The 26882-nt window shown below is 41.1% G+C and overlaps 2 protein-coding genes across 10 annotated transcripts in view; one reads left to right on the plus strand and one right to left on the minus strand.

Moving 5' to 3' along the window:
* RC3H1 (ring finger and CCCH-type domains 1) overlaps positions 1 to 26882 on the plus strand; it is a 100007-nt gene that overhangs the window by 70940 nt on the left and 2185 nt on the right. For 2 of the 9 annotated variants that reach the window (XM_067532451.1, XM_067532460.1), the window contains 7 exons: positions 1636 to 1806; positions 4423 to 4636; positions 6764 to 6854; positions 7005 to 7140; positions 15102 to 15266; positions 16637 to 16752; positions 18424 to 20059. In XM_067532451.1, the coding sequence (XP_067388552.1) occupies positions 1636 to 1806; positions 4423 to 4636; positions 6764 to 6854; positions 7005 to 7140; positions 15102 to 15266; positions 16637 to 16752; positions 18424 to 18577 (1047 nt within the window). In that variant the 3' untranslated portion in view covers positions 18578 to 20059. Of the gene's footprint in view, positions 1 to 1635; positions 1807 to 4422; positions 4637 to 6763; positions 6855 to 7004; positions 7141 to 15101; positions 15267 to 16636; positions 16753 to 18423; positions 20060 to 26882 lie in introns of those variants that run through there. The other 7 variants (XM_067532452.1, XM_067532453.1, XM_067532456.1 and 4 more) reach the window with 7 other exon arrangements.
* Positions 11210 to 26882, minus strand: part of ZBTB37 (zinc finger and BTB domain containing 37) — a 69800-nt gene continuing 54127 nt past the window's right edge. The window contains exon 4 of the mRNA XM_067532462.1: positions 11210 to 11446. Within this exon, the coding sequence (XP_067388563.1) occupies positions 11276 to 11446 (171 nt within the window). The 3' untranslated portion in view covers positions 11210 to 11275. The remainder of the gene's footprint in view (positions 11447 to 26882) is intronic.

Consider the following 26882-nt stretch of genomic DNA (forward strand, 5'->3'; position numbering starts at 1 on the left):
TAAAGAGAGTTACAGTATTCGACCCAAAGGTTAAGAATTTGAAGTGCCTTCCAAAATCTGAGCGGGATGAGGTGTGGAACATGCTCTGAGAAGTCTTAAAAGAGCAACACTCGGATGCAGAAACTACAGAACACGAACCACCAAAAAAAAAAACAAAAAACCTTCTGTTGTTGGTGGCCTCTAACTCATGCACTGCTTTGGATTGCATCAGCATGGAAGTATGGAAGTTAGTCCTGCTTTGAGCAGGAGGTTGGACTAGATGACCTCCTGAGGTCCCTTCCAACTCTAATATTCTATGATTCTACGTCTTCTGGAATTGTGGTCAAAACATGAAAGGGCATATGAACATTTTAGCATATCTGGAATGTAAATACCTTGCAATGCCAGCTACAACAGTGCCATGCGAATGCCTGTTCTCACTTTCAGGTGGCACTGTAAATAAAAAGTGGGCAGCATTATCTCCCATAAATGTAAACAAACTTGTTTATCTTAGCAATTGGTTGAACAAGAAGTAGGACTGAGTGGACTTGTAAGCGCTAAAGTTTTACTTTGTTTGTTTTATGTTTGCATGCAGTTAAATTACAAATTTAGTTGTCTTTTAAGTTGCACTTCCACAATAAAGAGATTGCAATATAGTACCTGTATGAGGTGAATTGAAAAATACTATTTCTTTTGTTTATCTTTTTACAGTGCAAATACCTGTAGTAAAAAATAATACGAAGTGAGCAATGTACATGTTATATCCTGGGTTATAAGTGAAATCAATATATTTTAAAATGTAGAAAAACATCCAAAAATATTTATAATACATTTAAATTGGTATTCTATTCATGTTTCCCAGTGTGATTAAAACTGGGATTAATTACAATTATTTTTTAATTGAGTTAATTTGTTTTTGACTTAATTGCTTGAGTTAATTGCAATTGTCAGCCCTACATATTTTTAAATGAGCCTTTGGGTTGCTGGTATGGTCAGAAATGTGTTGGGATGTACGCAGTGTTAAGAAGTGACTTGCTTTCATTGATCCTGACCTTCTGAAAGACTGAGATGATGAGCCTATAGGATAAGAATGGGTAGATTAATACATTAGCACAACACTGAACAATAATGAATCTACTAGGATCTTGTATTAAACATTTTATGGAGACTCTGTGCTCCAGCTATGAAAGTCCATATGGTGACATCTCAGGAAGACCATTCTTGGTTGTCTATTAGACCTCTGGTCTATCAGTGGTCCTTAGTTACCTATTTATGCAACTATGAGAACAATTTTGCTGCTTTGAAGTATGGACGCACTATTAGATTGTTTTGAATGTATCCATTAATGACTGGAATACCATTGCTAGACTTGGCTTCATTTACCCCTCATATGGATAGAATTATGTAATAAGGCAAATCCTCTACCAAGTCTTCAACCAGATCAAGGTAAAAAAGTCACCTCTTCGTGCTGTGTACTGAACATTAATAGTGGGAACCCAACCAGAGGATTTGAATTTCACAAATATCATGAATATACGATTACAGCTTCCTATGGTGCATCTGGTTAAAGTCCTTCAAGCATCTTGCTTGAAGTTAACTGTCACAGGAGTCAATAATGCCTGTGATACGCCTCCTGCCTTTTACTTACAGAACCAGGTTTTTGTTTTTATACAGTACTTGGATGAAGACCTGAAGGTAGCTGGGAAATACAAAGGAAATGATTATAGCCAGTACTCTCCTTGGTCGTGTGACACTATTGGCTCCTACATTGGAACCAAAGATGCAAAACCCAAAGACGTTGTGGTGGCAGGGAGTGTGGAGATGGCGGTAAGTTGGATGCAAGAGTGTAAAACAATTTAAATTTCAAGGGACCTCTTTTATTTACTAGCTAGACTGACTGCAGCATGTACCTTTGATCAGACCAAATGTATCTGACAGTCAAGAAGTAGTTTTTTAGCTGCAACAAAATACTCTGTTTTCCAAGTGAGAAATTGTTCCAAAGCCACAAGGTCATTTCTGTTTAAATTATCTGTTTGTTCTCTTGGTTCTCAGTATAGGTATGAACTAATAGCTCCTACTCCACTTACACTGATTTTAATTAAGTTTAAGGGCTTGATTTTTCACTTTGATTTTTGAAGCCACTCATAGTGAGAGAGATACTATGCGGTTATGTCATCAGCTTCTCAACACAATTTGAAGTCTAAAAATGATTTTTAGTGAGGCTTAGTTGGTTGGAGCCACTCACCTTTTGTTTCCTTCTCTAAGGCAGAAGATGATCTGACTTTTTAAAAAGCTGGGGGTGCCTTAATGGTCATGGTTAAAGTTAACAATGTTTAGTTTTTGTTTTGTGGGGTGGCTCAGTAACGTCTTTTTGGGGATCCATGACCAAAAGAACTCCCCAATTTTTTTTTTCCCAGGAGTACTGCAAATGTAACATGATACTGGTACTGTCTGAGTGCCTGTCAGCGTTTTTCCAGTTCTTCTCTCTTTTACACAGTCAATCCAAAGCTGTTATTGGCTTTTTTTAAAGGATATAAGAATTCTTAAAACTTCAGTTAAAAGCGCAATAGTGGTGCAGGGGAACAGGGATTAACTGACCGTAACAGGCATGCCTCAGTGCTGCTGTATTTCTGCAGGATTGATTTTGCCAGGAAGATGCCTGCTGGGGTATCATTGATTGGGACTCAGTGATAGTAAGGAAGGAGGAATTAAGGCATAGATATTGCAGTAACGCCACACTTCCACATGCCCCTAAGTTAGAAAAACATTAAAAAATGCTGAAGTGTGCCCTTAGTTAACTTGAAGCAATCATACATAACCTTCCTTTAAAGTTTGCTTTTTTGAAATGTATCTGTATCACTCATTCTTTATTGTGATTGTCTTCAGACAAAGCAGGAGCCAGCCCTTTTTTTTGGTGGGGTGAGGGGGTGTCCTTTATGAAGAATTTCTCTATTTCCACCCCTTCACTGTATTTCCCACCTCATTTTTTCACTGTCCTATATGTCATGGTGACCTGTCTTGGCCCATATACTGAATATACTTGGCCCATATACTGAATAGATAAATAGGACCTTTCCTGCCTCCCTGCTTTCACTCTTCCATTGAAAAAGCTTTGCAAGAGACTTTACCATCAGGATTCAGGTGACCTCCTGAACCCTTTCTTCTGTTGTCCATTCAAGAGACTTCTTTCCTAGGGACAGGAAGAGCCTCATCCTTCACTTCCCCCATTGTCTCTCAAAGAGAGTGAGCTAGAATCAGATCTGGATCAGCCTGCTGTACAGGGATCCTTCTTCCTTCCTGGAAAACCATAGAAAGGTCATGCCAAAGCAATGGGGTTACTTGGTCACCTACCTAACAAAACTGTAATCTCTTTAGAACAGAAATCTGACATGGATGAGGAGGGGCTCACTACTCTCTTCTCTCCTTCTTCCTTTCCCTCCCTCCCCCCCCCCCCCCCCCCCCCACACACACACACACACACACACACACACACACACACACACACACACACAAAAGCAGCTTTGATTTCCAGGACTTGTAGATACTCTGTCCAAAGGTGGTTTTAATAACTACCCATTCTGAGTGTTGGGACCTGCTTCAGAACACACTGTATCATGTTTTGATACCTTGATGGGAATGGGGGGCTGTTACCCAGTCCTTCAGATTGGGTGCTACTCAAATTGCTACTGTGGTCTATGCCTCATACACTTCTAAGGCAGCCAGCGGCTCCCAAAGATACCAGGGGATAAACCAGTTGGCTCCAAACGTCCCTCCTTGGTATGTAGGAACATCTCTAAATGACTTATTACTCTTAATGCTCTGAATGGCATAGTTCAAGACTCTGTGCATTTAGGGACGGACATCATGCCTGCTGCTGCCCTGGATCTGTTCCTGATGCAGCTTACCTTTGTTTCCTCACCATCACTTGAATGGAATGCAGAGAGGCCATTAACTGACGTGGACTTCAGCTGCCAAGTTCCAGAAGGGTTGCCTTTAAGCTTTGGAAGGAGGGCCACTCACTCCAGTAGGCTGTGCCTGCTTTCCGTCCTCACTTTTGTCTCCTCCCATTCTCTCCTTTTGTCATAGTAGCCTTGCTCCATCTTAATAGATCTTCCTTATCTAGATGTGATCACTGCTTGCCAGACCCATTAATTCATGGATGTGGCAGACACATCACAAGTTCAGTTAATTCAAGTGACAATATAACTGTAGCTGTGGAAGTTCTGAACTGGGAAAGCAGGAAGCCTGTGTGGAGGCTGAGAGTAAGAGGAAGAACCAGGAGCAAAAATCCCATAATGGATAAGCTACCACCTGGCAGACACCAGAAACAAGACTTGTCCATACTGGTGGTCCATACCGGGAAGACAAGTAGCAAGGAAAGAAACACTTTATACATTCTCTCTCAATGCTGTGGTCAACTATATTTTTTTACCTCTGGTCTAGAACATAGACAGTAAAAGCATGCGTGACCAGCGGTTGGACCTACAGAGAAGGGCAGCAGAAGCTGGGGACGATGACCTTATCCCATTTGGAGACCGGCCAACTGTATCAAGATTTGGGGCCATCTCGCGTACTTCCAAAACGATGTACCAGAATTCTGGCCCCATGCAGGCCATGGCAGTTCAGGGAGCTTCGACCAAATCTATCAACATTTCAGGTATTTCAGGTTATATTTCTTTTAGCATAGTTTTTTCTTTAGTGTGGTAGTATAATGTAAGTTAAAAAAGTCCTTGGAAATGTTTCTTAAATGGTACTGGATGTGACCAGGTTCTGATTCGTAAATTATAGATATTAGAGGTGGAAAAGGCCTGTTGGTTCCTGTTAGTGCAGGGTTGTTCTATACTGTTTGTGTTTTAGTTTTTTTACATGGTATTAAGTCCTACACAAAAGGCCTCCCACCACATCACTTGACAGAGATTTTCCAAAGCCAAATAAATCTCACTGTCTGGAAACCTTTTCCAGGTATTCCTTAAATTTACCCATTCTTCTCATCTTATTTCTCCTAGCAACTACCCCATGTATACCAATAAGTTCTTCTCCTTCTTTAGTGTTTACACTCTTGAGGTATTTATAGACTGCTTTTTGTGTGTGTGGTGGGTTTTTTTATGAACTCCTCTTTCCTATTATGGCTTGCCTACACTTGTAAGTTAATTTGGTTTAAAGTAGGATGTGAATTTAAAATGCAATAGCTATTCTAGAAACTTCTTTTCCTGAGAAGTTTTAAGCATAACACAACCGAAAGTACTGCATTCATAGTCAGGTTATAAATTATCATTGCAAGCTTAACATAAGCATTATTTTGTGTAATGCTCAGCAAAGCCAATAACTAAGGTTAAGCTTTTGTCAGGTTTTTTTAAGTAAAAGTCAGAGACCGGCCACAGCAATAAACAAAAATTCACAGAAGCCCGTGACCTGTCCCTGACTTCTACTAAAAATAACTGTGACAAAATGGGACTGATAAGGGGGATGAGTGAAGCCCAAACATGGAGTGGGAGATAAGAGCCTGAACCTCGCTGAAGGAGGGCAACAGGGTCCAGCACCCACTGCCAGCTGATAGTTCTGGGCAGGTACCTGTGGTGGGAAAGGACGGTGGCAGCTTAAGCAGAAAATATCATGGAGGTCTCTAAAAGTCATGGAATCTTGTCCTTACCAATATCGTAGAACAATGTTTCATTTCTTACTATATTCACACCATTGATTTGGTAACATTTTCACTCTAGGAAGTTGTTTTAAGTATAGTAAACATAACTAGAGCAGTGTTCCTCAATTAAATTTGGCCACGGAACCCTTTTGAACTCGATAAATAATTGCTGAACCCCCCAAACTCTTAACGGTATTTTTACATATGGGGCCAAAAAAAAAGTCAAAATAAGCAAATTATATACCAGCATTTCTCAATTAAATTACACTCATACTCGATACCCTCCGCCGAAAAATCCGGGACATCTTCCCTTTTTCGACGGCGCGGAGAACAGCTGCTCTTGGCGGCGCAATGTCACTTTCTCGCGGAACCCTAACAGTGTTACCGCGGAACCCCAGGGTTCCACGGAACACCAATTGAGAAACACTGAACTAGAGAATTGGCCTAATTATATTTTTACCATTCCCCAAAACTACCTTCTTGGACTGTGCAGAAATTAATCATTGAAAACTAAAACTATATTTACAGCTGTTTTACACATCAGACTTCTAGAGTTGCAGACCTTTAAGAATCCTAGAGTTCTCTAAGAGCTCATTTTTCAAACTGGGGTTGATTACCAGATTTGTCAATGAATCATTATCTCAGCTGAGGTCTTCAAGGGCTAATATAATACAGGTGATAAATAATTTAATACTCAGTGAGATTTATCCTTCCTGAGAACTTGAAAGTCTGGAATCTTTTACAGAATATTGATTGGAAGATGGAAATGCCAGTTGGCCTTGTTCTTTAGTGAGGAAGCCTCCAGTTGATCATCCACCTGTTTTTCCTATGAGGGTGGCTGTACTTGCACGGAACTGGGGAATGATTATTTTTTAACCATCTGAAAGCATGCTGTATATAGGGGTGTGGGTGGGTGGGTGGATAGGTGGGGTTCAGGCATAGCTTTCCCACTTTATCCATTCCTATGGAAGAAGCATTTTGGTGGTTAAACTAAATCTTTCTTCCCAGCTACTATGGATATTCTCTGCAACTGTTAACAACCTATATACCAGTCTCTACTGGATTATAAGGGATAGTTTTGAAACTCAAAAGCATTGTAACACGGCGTGTGCTGTCTAGATAACTCCTTTTGTTCCTTTGCAGATTACAGTCCATATGGAGCTCATGGCGGCTGGGGAGGTTCTCCATATTCACCCCACCAAAACATACCTTCTCAGGGACGTTTCAGTGACAGGTGGGAATGTCTCTCTCTTTATCACATGCACAGACTTGCTCTTTTTGTCTGTACTTACTCTGTTTATAGTAGTTTATTCTTTACAAAACTCAGTAAAGCTATTTTGTCTGAAATATATTTTCTTTCCAATCCCTTTCCTGCCTCTCAAAGGGAGAGATTGTCCATCTCAGATGTGGCGAGTCATGGGAAACCCTTACCCTCAGGTGAGAGGGAGCAGCAGCTCAGGCTGGAACTGCAGCAACTAAACCATCAGATCAGCCAGCAGACACAGTTACGAGGACTGGAGGTTGGTACCTGTGTTTTGGAAGGGGCATGAGAGAACAGGAGAGAGATGGAGTTGGCAGGTTTGCTTATTATAAACCAGTCCATGACACCTGACATCAGGACTTGGCAGCACTTCAGCACAAAGAAAAAACCTTTGACTTTTTAGCAGCAGAACTGTGGACTTGCTTGCAGTTAAAATTTAAAAAAATGGATTGTAACTAAATTGTGGTAGCCTAAAGATAGCATACCATGTGTGTGTTTGTTCATGCCTGCTTGCTTTCTCTCTCTCATGGTCTTTTCTGGGCCCATTAATCTGTAAGCAAATAAAGCTCTTTGCTTTTCAGATTTTGAAGTAATCAGACACTGCATATAGAAAGTTTAAGCCCTTTGTCTTTTTGGTGTTTGGCTTTGTGTGGTAGCGCTTTTCTTCCTAAACAGCACAAGACTGAACAAAACAGATGTGAACATTTTTTAACTTTAAAATGGCAGGAGTGAGTGGTGAGCAAAATTAAGGAATTCTTCCTGTAGGAAAGCTTATTTACTGTCGTATTAACTTTTCCTGGAAGGGAATACCTTACCTTTCCACCAAAAAACTAGAGAACTACTCTAAGGTACCTCACATCTAATCAGATTGAGGTTTCTCTCCACAAGAATCATTATAGGGTATGGTTAAGAAGCCTTTGCTCTAGCAAGAGGCTGGCTCCTAAAGCTGGAGTTCTCATGGATTTCTTAAGAGTTTATGGAGTTTATAATATCTCTGAGTGGCAGAGACAGTTTCAAGAAGTGCACATTCCCAGTTACTTGAAAAGTGATTTTGTTTGTGTTCTTGTGCTCTTGTTCAGGAACAAAGGGGAAACCGTGTGTTAAATTTTTGCATGCTTGTCTTTGCTGATGCTTTAGTGGAGGAGTATTGGAAAATTCCTAACCCCCTACTATGCCTGCCTCCACCTCTCCCCTCCCCCCCGTCTCCACCCCCATGCCACTATAATTTATCTTCATGGTTTTACGTTCTAAATAGTTAGATTTTGAACATTAACTCTAAGAACCTTAAAATCTTGAAAGCAAAGCTGTTGTTCAGGCCCCATGAGCTTTAGCTGTTGTCTTTGTTTCTAGACACAATTGGCTATTTATAATCCAGGAGACATTTCCTATTTAAATACTAGAGGGGTAGATCAAAGCTTTGAGTATCAACCAGCCTTGGCCATCTACTTTTTACTGTAATGGATAAGTATCTTTGCTAACTGTATACCAGCCAGATGCTCTGGTGTGATTACTGTAAGGAAGGATGGCCTTGCAGTTGAAGTACAGAACTGGGGCTCAGTCTTGACCTCTGTTTTTTGGGTTTCCCACTTAATCACTGTGTGACCATAAGCAAGCCACTTGATTTCTCTGTGCTTCAGCTTTCCTCCACATTTCCTCACATTGGTTGGGAAGAAACATTCATTCTCTGAACTTACATAGCACCTCCCATCTTAGGATCGTCAAACACATTTATAAAAGCAGTTATATTGTAGCTACATTGAATTATACTATATTGCAGGTGAACTCCATTGTAGCAAAACCCTTTGCTTCTTATTCCAAGGCAGTTGATTTGCTTATCCTCCAGTAACTTTAGTTGAGCAAATAGTTGTTCGAGGAGTGTCCCTGTGGGTGCTCCACTTCAGGTGTTGGTGAATCCCTGCACTCTCCCCATCTTGCACTGTTGTCTTGCGTGACCAGACCCCTCTCAGTTCCTTCTCAACCATCCTTGGTATGAGATGGCGCTCCCAACAGCATTAAGGCTGATAGGTATGCTTAGTGTTTAGAATAGTTTTCAGTACCCTGGTTAGGTTTACTTATGCCTTTATCCATGTTTTCTTTTTAAAATATTGTTTTCTTTCTCCTTTATACTCCAAGTTGGAATACCCCTTAACACAGTTAGTGTTCACCGTTAGAGTTGAACCCCTATAACTAGAGCCATGCCTGGTCACTGGGCCACAGGTGCTGCCTTTCCTGCTGAGAGGAAATCCCGATCTTGGATGGACACGCTCAGTGCATCCAGTGCCTGAGAGAGACATATGCTAGAGACATATACTGTTCAAAGGTGCTCTCACTGCACCAACCTAATCCCTTGTGCCAGGAAGGACAGAGACCTACTTCTCAAACATCTATTAATGGAAAATTCTCTGTGCCCGGCATCCAATCCCACTCCGCAGACCCCTTCTGGACAATGGTCTCTGGCGACTTCACCCGCCTCACAGCACAAGGCTCACTTCTCCAAAAAGGTAGTGAAGAAAAGAGCTTTGACTTCTCCCCTTAAGGATCTGCCAAGAAAGACACAATCTCCTGCCCCGCTATGTCCTCAGTACCAATCACACTGTGGCTGAGTACTTACAAGGCACCGGGATCCTCTGGTACCATGAAAGCCAGTGACCTCAAGCAGGCAGGCTTGGAGTCGAGGGGCAAATAAAAACCTACTTCTTCCCCTATGGCACCGATAGAGCCGCCTAAAGGTATGGCACGGAGATGCTTCACGCAGGCTATGGCGCTGTCTCCTGTCCCAATAGCGCAGTGTGCTTTGATGTTGGCATCGACAACCTGATCACAACAGCATTGTCAGCACCGACCACCTCAGTACCGAAACCATCGGCATTATATCTTTTCCTACACCATGCAGACTTGCATGTTTCATTGATGCTGGAATCTCCTCTCTTTGGCACTGATGTTTCTCCGGCACACACGGCGCTGTGTCAGCCCTCTTCACCTCTGGCCCCTCCATTCTCTAAGCAAGGAGGAAAATACTGATGAAGAGGATGGTGCCTTTTCATCTCACCAGTCCTCTCCCATCCAATCTACTGCAATGTTGGATCCACCTGTGCAGCCTAAAGCTCATCACAAGGCTGAAACCCAAACCTGGTATGGTCCTCCATGGATGCCACCGCATATGCCATTCCCCACTCAGTGGCCCTACAGGGACCCCTGAGGGGCATACAGGAGACGGTACCCCAGACCTCTAAGCCCATACAGGGAGAGTCTTACATCTCCTCCGTCACCTTCAGTGACTGCACCTTCAAAGCCTCCTGAGGAAAGCTTTGAAAAACAGAAGTAGGCCCTGGAACAGGACACAACATCAGCAACCAATATTTTTCTCATGCCTGGACAAGGCCATAATGCTACTCACCCACAGCAGCGGACCATTTCAAACGTTTTCAAAAACTTTTCAAAAGAATTGCTGATACCCTAGAAATCCCTCTAGAGAAGGTTCCAGAGTCCCCAAACAAAATTACTGGACATTCTCCATGCATCCTCCTCCGCAAAAATTGCACTTTCCATAAATGAAGCACTCATGGATGCCCGGATTAAAATATATGGCAGACCCCGACTACGATACCGCTCACCTGCAAGAGAGCGGATGAAAAATAGTGTGTCCTCTCTAAAGTCCCCTCAGCCAGGGTACACGTACTCCTGGGGATACGCAGAGATCTTCCAGGGGGTACATCAACTCATCTAGCTCTAGTTTTACAACAGGCTACAGAAAAAGCACTAGCAAAATCAGTACTAATATTTCATACAATGACTTATTTATACTTCTCTATGTACTATATAGTGAAATGTAAGTACAATATTTATATTCCAACTGTTTATTTCATAATTATATGGTAAAAATGAGAAAGTAAGCAATTATTCAGTAATAGCATGCTGTGACATTTTCTGTATTTTTTCTGATTTTGTAAGCAAGTCGTTTTTGAGTGAGATGAAACTCGGGAGTATGCAAGACAAATCAGACTTCTGAAAGAAGTACAGTACTCTGGAAAGATTGAGAACCACTGCTCTAAAGGACTGAACTTCTTACTTTTTTTCACCCCACACCAAACTCCTTAGTGGTTGATGCTGTCAATCAGGGAGGAAGGCAGCAACAATACAGATCCACTCCATATGGCAAAGAGTGGAAACATCTTTTCATCAGCCATTCTTCAATTCTGGATTGCCAATTATACTGCTGAAATGGCAAAATACAACCCCACACATTATTCCAAACTCACAGAATTTATTGACATCATACCGGAGGACAAAAGAGACCATTTCAAGTCCATCATTTCAGAGTACCAACTCCTAGCCAGAACCACCTTACAGGCTTCTTTAGATGCAACTGATACAGCAGCACGCTACTACCATAGTTACGTGCTGCGCTTCATGGCTTCACCTGTCCGGCTTCCCAAGTGAGGTACAATCCACTGTAGAGGACCTCCTTTTTGATGGCCAGAAGCTGTTAGCAGCAAAAACCAAAGAGTCCCTTCATACTCCGAAAGACTTGAGGGCAATGCTTCACTCCCTGGGTCAATAGACACCTGCATCAAAAAGAAAACAGGGTAAATGCTATCCCAGCCATCGCACAAGGTCTGTCCCTTATATCTCACAACATAGGTATTACGACACACAAAGGCAAAGACAGGCCTCCAAAGCATCGACAACCTCCAGCTCAATCATCAACATCCCACCAAACCTCTGCAAAACAACAATTTTTGAGGATTTGGTTGAGGGCCCAAGAGACCTCCCCCATTCTTCAGTGCCGACACCATCACTAAACATCCCCCGTTTTGGATACCAGTGGAGCACTTTCTACCCAGTGTGACCATCCATCACCACAGACAAATGGGTTCTAGAAAGAATCTGTTCAGGCTCTACGATACCATTCATCGCCATCCCCTCCACCCACCTTCACTCCTAGTCTCCCCCCACACACATACAATCAACTTCTACGGCAAGAAGTAAACCACCTCCTACATCTAAGCACCACGAAACCAGTATTGTCACAACTCAGAGGGAAGCGTTTTTACTCCCAATGCTTCTTAACCCGGAAAAGGAATGGAGGCCTATTCTAGACCTCAGAAAACTCAACAAATTTGTAAGGGTCCAACAGTTCAGGATGGTCACAATATAAACAATATTACCAGCACTGGAACAGGGAGTGACAACTCTTTATTATCTGGACGAATGCTTGTTAAAACCACCCACTCAGGCAGATGCCATAGATATTATGCAAAGGACAATCACCCTCTTCTCGTGGCTGGGATTACAACATACAGAAATCAACATCAACACCCGTGCAGAAACTGGACTTCATTGGGGCGCATCTCGACACTCTAGAGGCCAAAATGTCATTGACTGTAATGAGGAATCTGGTCGGTGGCAATCTGATCTCCTCTGTACTCAACAGCCCACAGATATTAGCATGGACCTGTCGCCAATTATTAGCCCATATGGCAGCAACCGCATTTGTAGTACGACACACGTGTCTTCACATGCGCTCCCTTCAGGGCTGGCAAAGAACTGTCTATGTGTCACACAAACAAAACTTAAACAGATGCTCAAAGTCAGACTTGTTACATTGGTAGGTGCAACCCAACCATGTTTGCGTGGGAAACCCTTTCACATAAACTCCACCTTCAATGATTCTCACAGCCAAAATCTCCTTGATAGGTCGAGGAGCCCATTTACAGCACCACACAATTCAGGATAGTGGTCTTCCCCTGAGACACTGTTACACATAGTTCTAGAACTGCGTGCAGTTCTCAAAGCGTGCTTGCACTTCCTGCCATTGATCAGGAATGAGACCATACAGATAATGACTGACCAGACAAAATTGCCTGCATGTTTTATATAAACTGACAGGGAGGGGCAGGGTCACGCTCCTTATGCACCAAAGTCATGAAATTATGGAACTAGTGTATCTGACAATATCAACATATTGGCCTCTTGACCCCCTGGGAGACAAAACACCATGGGGGATATATTGAGCAAGGAATTCTCTCAGGACCACAAGTGGAAGCTACACAACATGGTCCTGCAGAGCATATTCAAACACTGGGGTCACCTATCCATAGACTTCTTCATGACATCCCAGAATTAAAAATGCTTCCAATTCTGCTCAAGAGCAAGGTTGGGGTCCCGATCCTTGGGCAATGCTTTTGTCCTCAAATGAGATGTGCCTCTGCTTTATGCGTTTCCCCCACCCCCCTGCTATTGAGAGTAATACACAAAATAAGAGACGGGTAGGCCAAAGTTGCCCTGATAGCCCCTGCGTGGCCCAGACAAACATGGTCCTCATACCTGTTGAGGATGGTGATGTGTGTACCACTCACTCTTCCAGTCTTGCCAAAACTTTTATCGCGAGATGCAAGACAGGTTTACCAACCAAACCTAGAGAGGCTTCACCTGAGAGCATGGTTCCAGCACAATGAACTGACCTGCTCAGAACACGTGAAAAACATACTAGTGAACAGTAAAAGGACAACCACACACAATACTTGTCTGCACAAATGGAAGAGATTCTTCATCAGGTGCCAAAATAAACTAGCCCTGCCTGTTACCACCCACTCACCAGTAATTTAGGAATACATGCTAGAACTAAAGAACTCTGGCCTATCCTTTAGTTCAGTTAGAGTACACCTTGCCACTATTACTGCTTTTCACCCTAAGATGGACAGGATATCGATATTTGTCTGTCTTATCACCAAACATTTTCTTAGGGGTATCGGAAATGTTTACCCTAAAATAGGAGTACCTACCCCACCTTGGGATTGGTACTACGCTGCCTTACTGGAGCCGCATTTGAACCATTAGCAACATGCTCTCTAACACATCTGTCAATGAAGGTGGCATTTTTAGTTGCTATCACATCTTCCTGACAAGTGGGAGAGTTAGGGGCTCTCATGGCACACCCCCCATATACTATCTTTTTCAAGGACAAGACCTTAAGATCTCATCCTAAATTTTTACCTGAAGTACCCTCCTCTTTCCACTTGAATCAACCAGTCCTCCTTCCCTCGTTCTTCCTCAGACCTCATCAGAGCAAACAGGACTCAACATTAAACACTTTGAACGTCAGATGTGCCCTGTTGTTCTACCTTGAGAGAACAAAGAGCTTCAGAAAGTCCCCAAGACTTTTTATTTCAAGTTCACAATGATCTAAATGTTCTGCCATTTCCAAGCAGAGATTGTCCGAATGGATTTCTGGATTTATTGACCTTTGTTACCAACAGCAGCATATACAACTCCCACCAGGGATCCAAATCTACCCTCCCAGGTCATTATCTACCTCACTAGCTTTCCTCAACAACGTACAGTCATGGATGTATGTAAAGCGGCCACTTGGGCGTCCACGCACGTGTTCACAAAACACTATGGGATAGATCAGAGCTCAAGATCAGACATGTTGGTAGGACGTATTCTATCATCAATTACCCAAGCAACTCCAAAGCCCATTCTGTCCACCAAGGGGCACTGCTTAACAATCACCTTAAAGTTGCACACCTACAGGGACACTCCTCGAAGAAGAAGCGAAAGTTACTCCCCCTGAGCAGTAACTGAAGTTCTTCAAGATGGTGTCCCTGTGGATGCTCCAGTACCCATCCTCCTACCCTAATACTTTGGAGTTCAATCTATGAACTTAGTGGTGGGGAAGAAACTGAGGAAGGTCTGGTTGTGTGGTGCTAGATGTGTGCCGATAACAGCGTGACCCACATGAGCGCTGCTGAAATTCTCCCATCAAAGGCACAGGGGCGCACCAACACCTGAATTTGGGCATCCACAGGGAGGCTATCTTTAAGAACCTCAGTTATTGCAAAGGGTGAGTAACAGTCTCTTCGTAAAAGAGCATTTACACATAGGAATGTATTGTGGCTTCATGTGCAAATGAAAAATAAAAATCAGGGTAGAAGAACCCTTACTAGGATTAATGATTTGTCAAAATAATAAAATAACTGCATGTTAAATACGTCTTGTAGTTTAAAAAAAAAAAAAAGACCTTTTAACTGGATGTAAGAGAACAACCTTGAAATGTCATTGGAAATGCTTTCAAAATCATGACATCATAACCCATGTAAGGGGAGGGAAGGCTTGGTTTTTTCAACTAGGCAATACTCCTAAATTACAGCCTGGTCCAACTATGTGCATGATTTGTTGTGTGCTCAGTTGTGTATGTGCTTGGCTTTATGCATTTAGGCTGTTAATAACAGGCTGCTGTTGCAGAGGGAAGCAACCACCCTGGCAGGCCAGCCACAGCCCCCACCTCCTAAGTGGCCTGGAATGATCTCAAGTGAACAGCTGAGTATGGAACTGCGCCAGGTGGAGAGAGAAATTGGGAAGAGAACCCATGAGCTGAACATGGTGAGTGCTGTGGGTGTGGGAAGTGGTAAGGCGGAATGTAGAGCTGCTTGGTTGGCTGCAGCACTTTAATCTTTGCAGTAAGGCTCTCTGCTGGATGTCGTTCATTTCCCTGTCACCATTTCATTAGCCAAAAGAAATCTGATGAGGTTCAACAAGGACAACTGCAGAGTCCTGCACTGAGGACGGAAGAATCCCATGAACTGCTAGAGACTAGGGACCAACTGGCAAAGCAGCAGTTCTGCAGAAAAGGCCCTTGGGGTTATAATGGACAAGAAGTTGGATATTAGTCCATAATGTGCCCTTGTTGCCAAGAAAGTTAATGGAATATTGGTCTGCATTAGTAGGAGCATTGCCACGAGATCAAGGAAAGTGATTATTCCCCTCTATTCGGCACTAGTGAGGCTGCATTTGGAGTACTGTGTCAAGTTTTGGGCCCCCCACTACAGGAAGGATGTGAACAAATTGGAGAGAGTGTAGCGGAGGGCAACAAAAATGATTAGGGGGCTGGAGCACAGGACTTATGAGGAGAGGCTGAGGGAACTGGGCTTATTTAGTCTGCAAAAGAGAAGAGTGGGGGGATTTGATAGCGGCCTTTAACTACCTGAAAGGGGGTTCCAGGGAGGATGGAGCTAGGCTGTTCTCGGTGGTGGCAGATGACAGAACAAGGAGCAACGGTCTAAAGTTGCAGGGCGGGAGGTCTAGGTTGGACATTAGGAAAAAGTTTTTTACTAGGAGGGTGGTGAAGCACTGGAATGGGTTACCTAGGGAGGTGGTGGAATTTCCATCCTTACAGGTTTTTAAGCTGAGGCTTGACAAAGCCCTGGTTGGGATGATATAGCTGAGGTTAGTCCTGCTTTGAGCAGGAGGGTTGGACCAGATGACCTCATGAGGTCCCTTCCATCCCTAATCTTCTATGACAGTATTCAACTTCATTTTTGTAGCACTTTGAAAACAAAAGTAGGGCCAATTTTATAATTGGTCAGCTAAGTACAAACTCTTCGTATCAAATTCCCGTCCAAGTCTTCTTTTGGTTATAAACGTGGCCTTTCAGGTGACTACAGCATATACAGTGTTGCAATGTGCATAAGATTTTTTTGCATTTCCATCCAGGACAGGGCCATTGTTCAGTACCCAAGCTGTGGTTTTAAAGTCCTTGGTCTTTACTTCACAGTGTCGGAATCATTCTTTTCTTTGGGAAATTCTGTATCTTGCATGGATGGACAGATACTAACCAATCTGTTTCCTTGTCTTGGCTTTTGTGAGGTACTTTGTGCAAGATTTACAAACATTCTCTTTTTTGCTCCCATGGAATCAAGCCACAGAATCTTTGTACAATGTGAAACAGTATTTTCTGTTCTCTTCTTTCAAAGGAGAGCCAGTCTTCACTGGATGTGAAAAGCAACCTGGGCACCAATAAACAAACAGAAAATGGACAGCTAGAACCACAAAGCAAAGTTCCAGCTGAGGACCTCGCACTAACTTTCAGGTAACAATAGGTGTTTCTATTAGTCCTTATCATCCTCTGTCTTGATCAGCCTGACTAACTTATCGTCTGTCTCTTTGGAATACAAGGAGCATCAGATACCTGTTGCTTTTGTATGATTTTTATATTAAGAGTATACAGTCGTGAAAAAATTGAATTATTCAGTTTATAGTATTACCGTGAATTTTGGGAGTGATTTCAGCTGACAAATGGAGGAATGAAATGAATCTGTGTGTGAATTGCTGACTTAGTCCCACAGAAAAACAAATTACTTTGTTCTGTTTTTAGTAGCAGGAATGTTTGGGGGGATTAGCTGTGAAATGAAGATGTTTATGAAGATATACAAAATCAGGGCAAATTCTCTTTTTGCACCTGCAAAGAAGCTTCCAATGGTGATTGTTCTGTGTTCTGAACTAGGGCTGTAACTACACTAAACAAAAAAAGCATTACAACATGCAGTTGGCTGGAATGTTATAGGTTCACACAGCAGCCATATCAGGAGTTTTACAAGCATTGGTTGTACAGTCATTACTTCAGATGTAGTTGATCTAGAAAAGACTACAGTGGCTTCTTTCCACTATGAACAGAAGGGCGCAAACTTTGGAGCTATATCAGTAAAACTAGTCTGTATAATTTCAGTTGGATAATATTTAAATATCACTATTAGCTCAACGGTTGAAAAATCAGTGAAGATTTTTAGTTAGCTGGTGTTTAACTTGACAACCCAATTAAAAATTGTCTGAATTTTTTTGCATATCAGGCAAGTGGAAGGAACAACGCTGTACCTGTGATGTAATGGTGCTGTATTCACACTTAATTTTGTTTTTCCAGTGTAATTTAGAAGTTATTCTAATCTCTACAACTAATTGCAAAGAATATAAATGAAATATTAATATTTATACCGTCGTAACAGTGAATCAAATGTCAAGACAGTAGTGTCCTAAATTGCTGATAATAGCACTTTTTTTTTTTTTTTTTTTTTTTTTTGGGAGTCTTAATGGAGGGAAGTAGAGCGCATTTAGCTATCCAGAGAAATGAGACCTTCAGTGTGGGTGAGGTACCATAAATTTAACTCGATACGATTACCTTAAAAGTAGTCAAATCTCTTGTAATTTAACCAGTTAAAATATAAAATGAAGCTTTCGTCACAACTTTTTAGTGGATTCCTCACTTTCCCCTTTCGGTCCTGCGCACACATCATGAAACAGAAGCCACTAGAGGGAAGTGTTAGTACAATATCAGTGTCTGTCTGCACATTGGAAATAATGAAAGAGTGACAAGAATCTCGAAAAACTGTTCTGGAAATGATTTTTTGGGCTACTTTAAATACTGTATTTATGCAATGTATAATTTGAGTGATAGTATCCATTTTATGAAATACATACTGAAATACATACTGAAATAATTAAATCTAATACTGTTGTAGAAAACGTAACATTTTTCCTTTATAATGTTGTTTCCCACTATCCTTAATGTATATTTTTTCTCATCTGGTGAGTGTTCCTGAAGAGTAAATAAACAAAGATTAATTGTACAAGGAAAGCTTGTGCATGTCTCAGGAAATAGTCACATATGGTCATTGTGACACTGTAGCAACAATATTCCAGGCCTTGTTTTATACTTTTAAAATGTATTATTTTATCCCCCTTTTCTCCTTCTATATTCCTTCTTCAGCAGTGATGTTCCAAATGGATCAGCCTTGACGCAAGAAAACATCAGCCTCCTATCAAATAAGACCACATCTCTGAGCCTGTCAGAGGATCCAGAGGGGGGAGGAGACAACCAGGACTCGCAGAGAACAGGAGTTGTACCCACCTCTTCTCCATGAAGTGAGGAAAGTGTCCCCCAGAGTTTCTGTTGGGGAGGGGAAGTTGGTAGCTTCCATCACATTTTCCTCTAAAGGTGATCAAAGAAACCCAGGAGCAGCAGCAGGAGATCCAGAGGCAATGTGCACAAACACCACTACTAGAAACAAACCCTGCACATAGTTCACATTAATGCGTTTTTTAATTAAAAAAAAAATTAGCAGTATCTGCAAGCAATTCAGATTAAATTTGTTTTTGTTCTGTGAATGAACTTTATTTTAATAACTTTGGACGCCTTGGATCCCAGGGCTTTAAAAAAAAAGATATTATATATATACTCTGTTTGATTAATTGTATGATCTTAATGAAGTAGGTTTTTTCTTTTACTTTGGTATTATTACATACCCAGTGTATAATTCCTTACCACGTCCACTCCCTTTCACCTCTGAACAAAGTTGGCCACCTCTTTGTATGGATTTAAAGGTGAATGAGGGACATGGGATGGAGGGAGGCTATGAATTGCAGTGTCAGAAAACGTGCAGCAAACATCAGTTCTTTTCTTTTTTAAATGAACTTGTAACTAGGAGTCTACTTCAACACCTACAATACCTTTCTACTTATACCCATTGGCTTTAAACCACAGTTGATGCCATCTTCTCAACTCAATGAAAGCATTCCATGATATCCATCCCACTGCAGTGTGTATAACCAAGGCTATGATTTTAAGCAGTAGCAAGAAGAATACAGTGTGTATACGTTATATTATTTTAACTAGGAACTGATAAGATTTTTGTGTTTGGAATTAGAGTTCAGCAAAGGACAAAGGGCCTCAACTAGTTGAGACCTGTATGTTTTGGACTTCCAAGAGAGATTGAAGAAATTCTTTGTCTGGCTCCTGAGCCTCAGTTACTTGGTCATCCACTAATTGTCATTGGGCAACATGAGAGAGGCACCAAAAAGTTTCTATTCCTAGCAATAGAAAGGTGAAGAGAGAACAAGAACGCATATTTTAAGGAAAATAACTGAAAACTAGCTCCCAAAGACCCTTTTTCATCAATCACTATTTGGAAAAATGGAAGTTCTTCTTCTATAGAAGGCACTTTTTTTGTAGCCCAGCCTCTTGTAATCATGTTAGTGTCCAGGGTTGCCTCAAAAAGGGCATGGACTGCCTATTATGGATCCGATCCAAAGTCTGCTTAAGTCAGTCAGTGAAAAGACTTCCATTGACTTCTATGAGCTTTGAAATGGGCCTTTCATTTGCCTGTTTTTAAAACATTATTTCAATTCTTTTTTTTCTCTCTGCTAATTACCGAGCTGCTTGTGTATAAATAGAAGTCTTCTGCTTTTGTAATCTGTCACCTCTGCCCTGAAATTTGTTTATTCACAGGTATATCAATCATTTATTTGTGGTGTCAGTGAAGGCCTATCATGGGAAGAGGAAGAGAACTTGATTTACATGCACAAAATTTGATAATTGGCAAAAGCAGAGGAGGGCAAATGTAGAAGTAGTAAGAATGTTTGGTAAGATCCAGAGGTACTAAAATTGGACAGCAATGGCTGGAAGTCCAGCTGCTATTCTTGAGTCTTGCCTGTCACTGCTGCATGGAATCCTTTCGGAAGCCAGCATTTCTTGTCTCTTGGAGAAAAGTTGCATCCAGAAATGCCACCTGAGGTGCAACAGTGATCCTGCCAGAAGCATTTGGAAGTATTTGAAAGCTAGGATTTTTTATGACCTATATCATTTGCTCAGTCTCCCCGTGGAGGTGGATAGGTAGACACCTCCTGAATGGACGTGGTTTTAAGAAGTCATGAGCCTTTCAGTTCTGCGTGGTATCATTCCACTGGGAAGTTTCCTTTAATGGTCACAAAGATGAATGAGGATTTGCCCTTGCTGCACGTATTTTGACCCTTTTTGATTGCACTGAACCAAGCCTCTCTGAATGGAAAGCTCAGTGGAGAAGAACTTGTGCAGTCCTGCTCCCTCCATGCCCCCTTGCCCTGCTTTTGTTTTTCTTTCTGGATTAGACTACTAAATCAGAAAGCACTGGTTATGTAATAAATTATTGCATTGCTTTGGTTGGGTAAAAGCAAGAGTTAATACTTTCTTTGTTTAGTTGTTTCGTAACTCCTTAACTCCTGCCATAGGAACCTTGGACTAAGCTTTGCATCCATCATACTGTTAATTTAAATAAAATGGGGGGGAATACAGTCCCACTGTTGCCTACCAGTAGAGAATCCAAACAGAAGACTCTTTTGAGTAGTGATTATTTAATTTGCCCAGTCAAGGCACCGCATTTATATACTATTTCACATTGAATTTGATTATGCCCTACAGACCTGGCTGGTCAAGGATTTGATACACATATTGGCTTGGGATTCGAGCTTTCTTTTTTATTTAAATAAAAATTTATATATATAAATAATATATATATATATATATATATATATATACATATATACATAGTTATATCTGTATATATATTGGGTATCTTTTAAGAATTTTTTCGCATGAGCGCAGCTGTTCTGATCAAATGTCTGATTGGGAGGTAGAAGCACTGAATGAAGATAAAGCATTTTCAGCTCACAGCCACACTTGCACATTCGTGCATGTTTATTTCATTCTTGGCTGAACTTTGGCCTCAGAATTGCCAAGGAAAGCCGTTTTGAGGCTTGTTTATTTTTTCCTTGCTTTTGTGGGGAGGAATCATCTCTGCACTGGATTCTCACCACCTCCATTATTTCTCCTACTCCCACATGTTTAAACCCACCAACTTCCTTGATCACAGCCACCATCCTTCTAGATGAGGAGGACTGGGCTGACTTCACTTAGAGATTGTCATTTCTGTTCCATCCTTCTCCTTGGTAGGGTGAGCTCAGTGTACTGTCTTGGCAACATGCTGGTGAGTGAACTGACTTAGGGACCCATGCTGTGGTCTTTTCCTGAAGTGCAGAGCACCATCACCAGGCCAGCCTTGACTTTGTTGTTTTTTAGACTTTTTTTCTGTTGTCTTTTTATTAACACAAACTCATTTTAGTCAAGATGATTAGTGCAGTATTTCAAACTAGGAGGGCAAGTGCAGAATGCCAGATTTTCTACTTTTGACTAGAAAAACCTTCTTTACATAAAATAATTAAAATGACCACAAAGTAAAATTGATTGCTATAGCACATTCCCCTCCACTTAGGAAGAGAATTTGGAGGGCGCAAAAAAAATATGGCCTATTATCTGTTGTGCCAGCTAGTTTCATTTCCAGTTCAGAACTGACCCTTTTCTCTCTAACCCTAGGGAAAGAAAAATTCTACAGTAAGAATTTGTTCAGATCACTACATATAGGTCAGCAAGGGTAAATGCTCCTAAATCTATGGATTAGAAAGAGGACCTTAATGTTGTTTTCCCCCTGTTCTTTGTGCTGTTCTTTTTGTGCATAGTGTTCTTGTTGTGATCAATCTGTCCAGGTGAATGCCCTGTTTGCTCAGCATTGTAGTTTGGCTTGTTAACTAGTCTGTTTAATATGTGCAAATCTTATTGATTTTGGCTGTTTCCTTTTCTCCTCCTGTTGCCCTTCTATATTTCTTTGCAGAGTTGTAGTTGATAAAACCAATGAAATAGGGAACCAGAAAAAGGATTTAAATCTTCATGAAGACCTTATCTGAAATCCGCTTTCTGTGGAAAAATCCTGCCAGCATTGCTGGGAGAACCCATTGCTCTTCAGGTGTAAGAACTGGTTGTTAAAGCTAACTACCTAAATTCTCATGGACCAGCTATGTCTACTGCTTCACTCATTTCTTTGTCCTATACCGGTCCCTGTTACACCAGGACACCATCCACTTTGGTCAAATGAAACTCCTACAGCCTGGTTTGGTTTACTCAGGCAAGAACAGTGTTGGAACACTGTTGGGGCACTCATGTTGTATGGCAAGTAGGGTAGATTTGCTGGTCTAGATGGAACTTCTGAGTGCTTGTTGCTAGCAGAGTTTCAGCCACGATGTGAACAGAGCCCTAAAACTGGGAAGCTTCAAATAGTAGGCTAGGCTTTACAATGCCAGGAACAAATAGTTGAGCCACTAGGAGTAGAAATAAAATTTCATTTTTCCTGTAGTATCATGGGGTTTTTTCCTTTTTCTTTTCACTCTTTTCATGTGCCCCAGTTCCCCTATCTTAATGGTAGAATTCTATATACTTATCTTTTAGTCTTTTGTAAGCTGCCCTGGCCCATTTCAGAATAGAAATCCTATAAATCTGAGCATCTTGCATACTTGTAGTGCTGTTACCACTTTCACCTCAAATTGTTATTCAGCTGTCTGGTTTCTATGACCCTTGTTATCTCAGTCTGATCCACCCCTCTCTTCCCTCTGGCTTGCCCGTCCTCCTCCCTGATCGTGCAACAGTGACAGCTTGCTGCCTCAAAACAGAGCATTCAAAAGAATTCGCTTAGCCAATAACTTCTGTGAAGTTGCCTTTTCTAATGGTGTTATTACTCAGTGATGCACAAATGTGATATTGCCCCTACTGGTAGGCAAACAGGGGGTCTGTATAAACATGATAAACTGCTGTTTTTTCTTTAAAGGAGAGCCAAAGACTTGTGCTTTACTCTTTTCACTTTTCCTGCTCCCCCCATTCCCCAAGGTAGCTAATTTGATTGTCAGATCTCTGTAGAATTTTGTGAGTTGACTGTATTATCCTGATAGCAGTTTGCACAGTTAATGATTGTCAAGCCTTAAATATATGTTAAATGGTGGCAAGTCATCAGTTCATCTAGTCACACAATTTGAAAAGGGTGTGTTTAAGCACCTAATATATTTGGAGTCTTCTAGCTTTTATACGCGTTCTTTCATCCACTCCCATGCATTCTTAGCCCATGATAATTTACACGTAGCAGAGAAGGGACTTAGAAGTTCATGTAGTCAAAGAAGCCATGTCTATAAAAATTAATCCTTGATTAACCTGTTGATTTTGCTGGTTTAAAATTAAAATTTCTAAAAATTAGTTTGTTGCAAATGTGAATCTTTGCTGACTTCTAAGGAAGTCCAGTGAAACTGGAAAGATTCCTGTCAAGTTAAACCATTGCTTTAAATCAAATATGGTACAAGCACTTTGTGCAAGAACATGGTTGCCTATTGCTAACAAGTATTTTAATATCTATGACAAACTTAATTAGCTGCAAAAAAGTAGAATTGGGCTTTTGAGTTTGACATACAGTAAAGCCATATTTTTACCAATTTCCGTGAGCTCACTTAAATCTCTTGCAGATTATGCTTTTGAAGTTCAGAGGGGAATTCCTAAACAATAAAAGTAATCAGAAAATCCTCAGCTTCTTGCTGTTTCCAGAGCTTTTAAAAATATAACAGTCACAGGTCAGTGATAAGTACCAAACCTCAGGGCAGCTTTTTGAAGAGGGAGCACTTTGTCAAGAAGCTATCTTCAGTCAAATATTGACTTAAACTTTTAAGAAAAAAAACCAAGAAATTCAGTGCTAAAAATGAGGATGTTGAGTAGCAGTGCTACCCGCTAGCCTTCTCTGTGTTTAATAAAGGGAAACAAATCAGTGCAAAAGCTGTATAAATGTGGAGAAGTGCATAGTCATTTAAATGAGCAGGCAGAATAACTATGGCATGACTTCACCTTCATAACCATCCATTATATAGATTCCCTAGTCTCTAAAACATGTACATTTTCTGCCCCACCTCCTAATGTTGGCAGTATTGACAGTGAGATTGATGCTACTGTCCACAAAATTATACATCTCTTTAACACAGTAAAATGCTTCCCCTGTCTTGCTCAGAGCAGTGATTCAGACATTGAACTGGTGAAAGGCCTGTCATGCTAAATGTAATCTCTGAATTTATATAAAAAATCAGTGCTTCTGAGCCACCTTCTAAACACAGCCTTGGTGCTGAAAAGTGACATTTTCAGTATGTGAGTATATATAGTACATGGCCAAGATTGTTCATGTGACATTGAAACTGATTTGGTCTCAGTAAATTTAAAATGACATGTAAAAATTAAATACTGATACCATATTGCTGCTGTCATCAACTAGTTGCTTTCTGACAAAATGGCAGATACTGGAAAAAAGCTTAAATGCCAGTTCAATTACACTACAAAAATCAGTCAACTGTTCAGGGGGACCTTATTCCAACACAGTCTCATGACACAGTTTCTACATTGTAGTCAAAACCATGTGCTAACTGTGTCTCTGAATTGTGCCTCATCCTTGGAAGCGATTGTTGTGATGTAGATGGGATGAAACCTTAATTGGGGAAGAAAGGAGCATTAATGTCATTTAAAGTGATTGTGTAAGTGGTGAGAGCTGTTTCATGCCATGGGAACTCTGAACACTATAAGCAAAAAGAGTGGAGCTTTATTTGAAATCTTCTAATGAAGGAGTGCATGAGGAACTTGGCTCTTCCTCTGTGTACACTGGGTTTCCTTCTCAACAGCTTCCCAGTGCAGGTAGAACATTATAACATAGTGGCCAAAGTGTTCAGAGTTGGATGCCTAAAGTTTAGCCATCTGAATAAGTGGTCTGACCAACAGTGCTGTTGAGCACCTGCAGCTAACCTCTGAATCCATTGAGAGCTGCGGATGCTCAACAGTTGTGAAAATCAGCCACCCTCCATTTAGGTTCCAAGCTCCAGCCACCAAATTCTGAACATTTTTGCCTGATAGATTTGGGGCTGTGTGACTTTCACATCCCAGAAACAACCAGTTCCTCCTGGTTATGAAAGTTTTGGCCAAAAGGAAAACACAGCAATATCAACTTAAAAATAGAAAAAAGTTTTGTCTTGGGGAAAGTACAACCAAAGGGAGATGCAATCCCTGAAAAGAAAAGGTAATGGATATACTGAATTATGTATATATATCTGTAACTAAAAAAACAAATCCTGTGGCATATTTGTTTATGGTATAAACTAAAAAGCATTTGCTTCTCTGTAACATTAAAGTTGTTAATTTGTGGCAGATAATACTCACAAGTCTTTGGCATCCAAACCAGATTGTGTACTGGATAGATCCCACAACTGGACCTGTGCAGTGAGCTCCTTTCTAGCTTTTTTTTTTTTTTTAAGAGGTGGCAGAAGCTTTCTGTGCATGCAGAAAACTGCTCGAGTCAGGAGTAGAGAAATAGCCCCACTAGCAACATCCATTGTTCGTAATCTTTATGCCGTTCTTTTGCAACCTCTCCTAGATGGGCAGCTGCAACATGGACAAAATAGCCAATAATGTGAGACTCTGTTTTTCTAGCGTAAGGAATTTCTACCTTCCCTGTGGCCTCTGCTTGCCATGTAAGCAGCCTCTGTGCTAAGAGGCGCTTTCCTTGAAGGTCAGCTTATCAGCTGCACTGTAGTTTGATTTTTTTTTTTTTCCCCCCCCCCCTGATTTTGATAACTGGTGATAGTAATGTGAAGAGCTTTGTCCCCATTTTGTTAATCTCTTTGGGGAATTGGGAGTTATGGGTGCTGTGGGAGGATTGAGACAGTTAAGGGACAGAATACCTAGCCACATCCATTCCCACTTTAGAAGCCACCTAACTGTTTCCAGTTGTGGGATTTCTCTACAGAAATACTTTTCTTTATTTGTAAGCCTAGTTTTCTTTGGTCTCTTAGACTTCTACCAGTCTCCCCGAGACATTCTGCAGTCATTATCACCTTTTTGGGTGGAGTTTATTTTATTTTTTCGTTTGGTTGGTTTTTTTAAATAACTTTTTAACATTGGTGCATATATGCTTGGGATAGAGCTTGTGTAATTTACCAATCGTATTGATTGTATGTGATCGTGCCCTGCAGAGGTATATTTAACAAAAAATAATTAAAATAAAATTTCAAAAATAGTCTAGGATAATAAAGGAGACCATGAGACTTGAGTCGAGTCTTGAACTTGCTTAGGATTTTGGATAAGTAAGGATCCCTGTGTGCTGTTCCTATAGGTCATTGCCTAACAAAATGTCATTGTTTTTTGTGGGGGTTTTTTTGAAGTGGCCCCTTCTTGTTTTCCCCTTCTCTATTATTTGTCCCTGTCAGAAAAAAAAATGTCCTGAGACTTAAAGGGACAGCTGAATATTATGAATATTGTTCTTACCTCTCAAAGCACTCTTTTTAAAGAGAAGAGATTAAATAGAACACGTTGGCAGAATTCCATAAACTGTGAATTCTGCATATGCACAGGGAACCTGTGAAATCTGGTACACAAAGGCTTAGCTTGGGGGAGATATTCAAAGGCATGTATGGCACTTTAGGTGTCTTTCATCATGAGTTAGGCACCTAAATGCCATTTTGGGGAGACGGCACAATTTGCCTTTACCCCCTTCCCTTGTGTTTTAATCTTCACAG

Source organism: Emydura macquarii, unplaced genomic scaffold (assembly GCF_026122565.2).
Source record: "Emydura macquarii macquarii isolate MOO-44397 ecotype Brisbane River unplaced genomic scaffold, CSIRO-AGI_Emac_v2 contig_3287, whole genome shotgun sequence".
NCBI lineage: Eukaryota > Metazoa > Chordata > Testudines > Chelidae > Emydura > Emydura macquarii.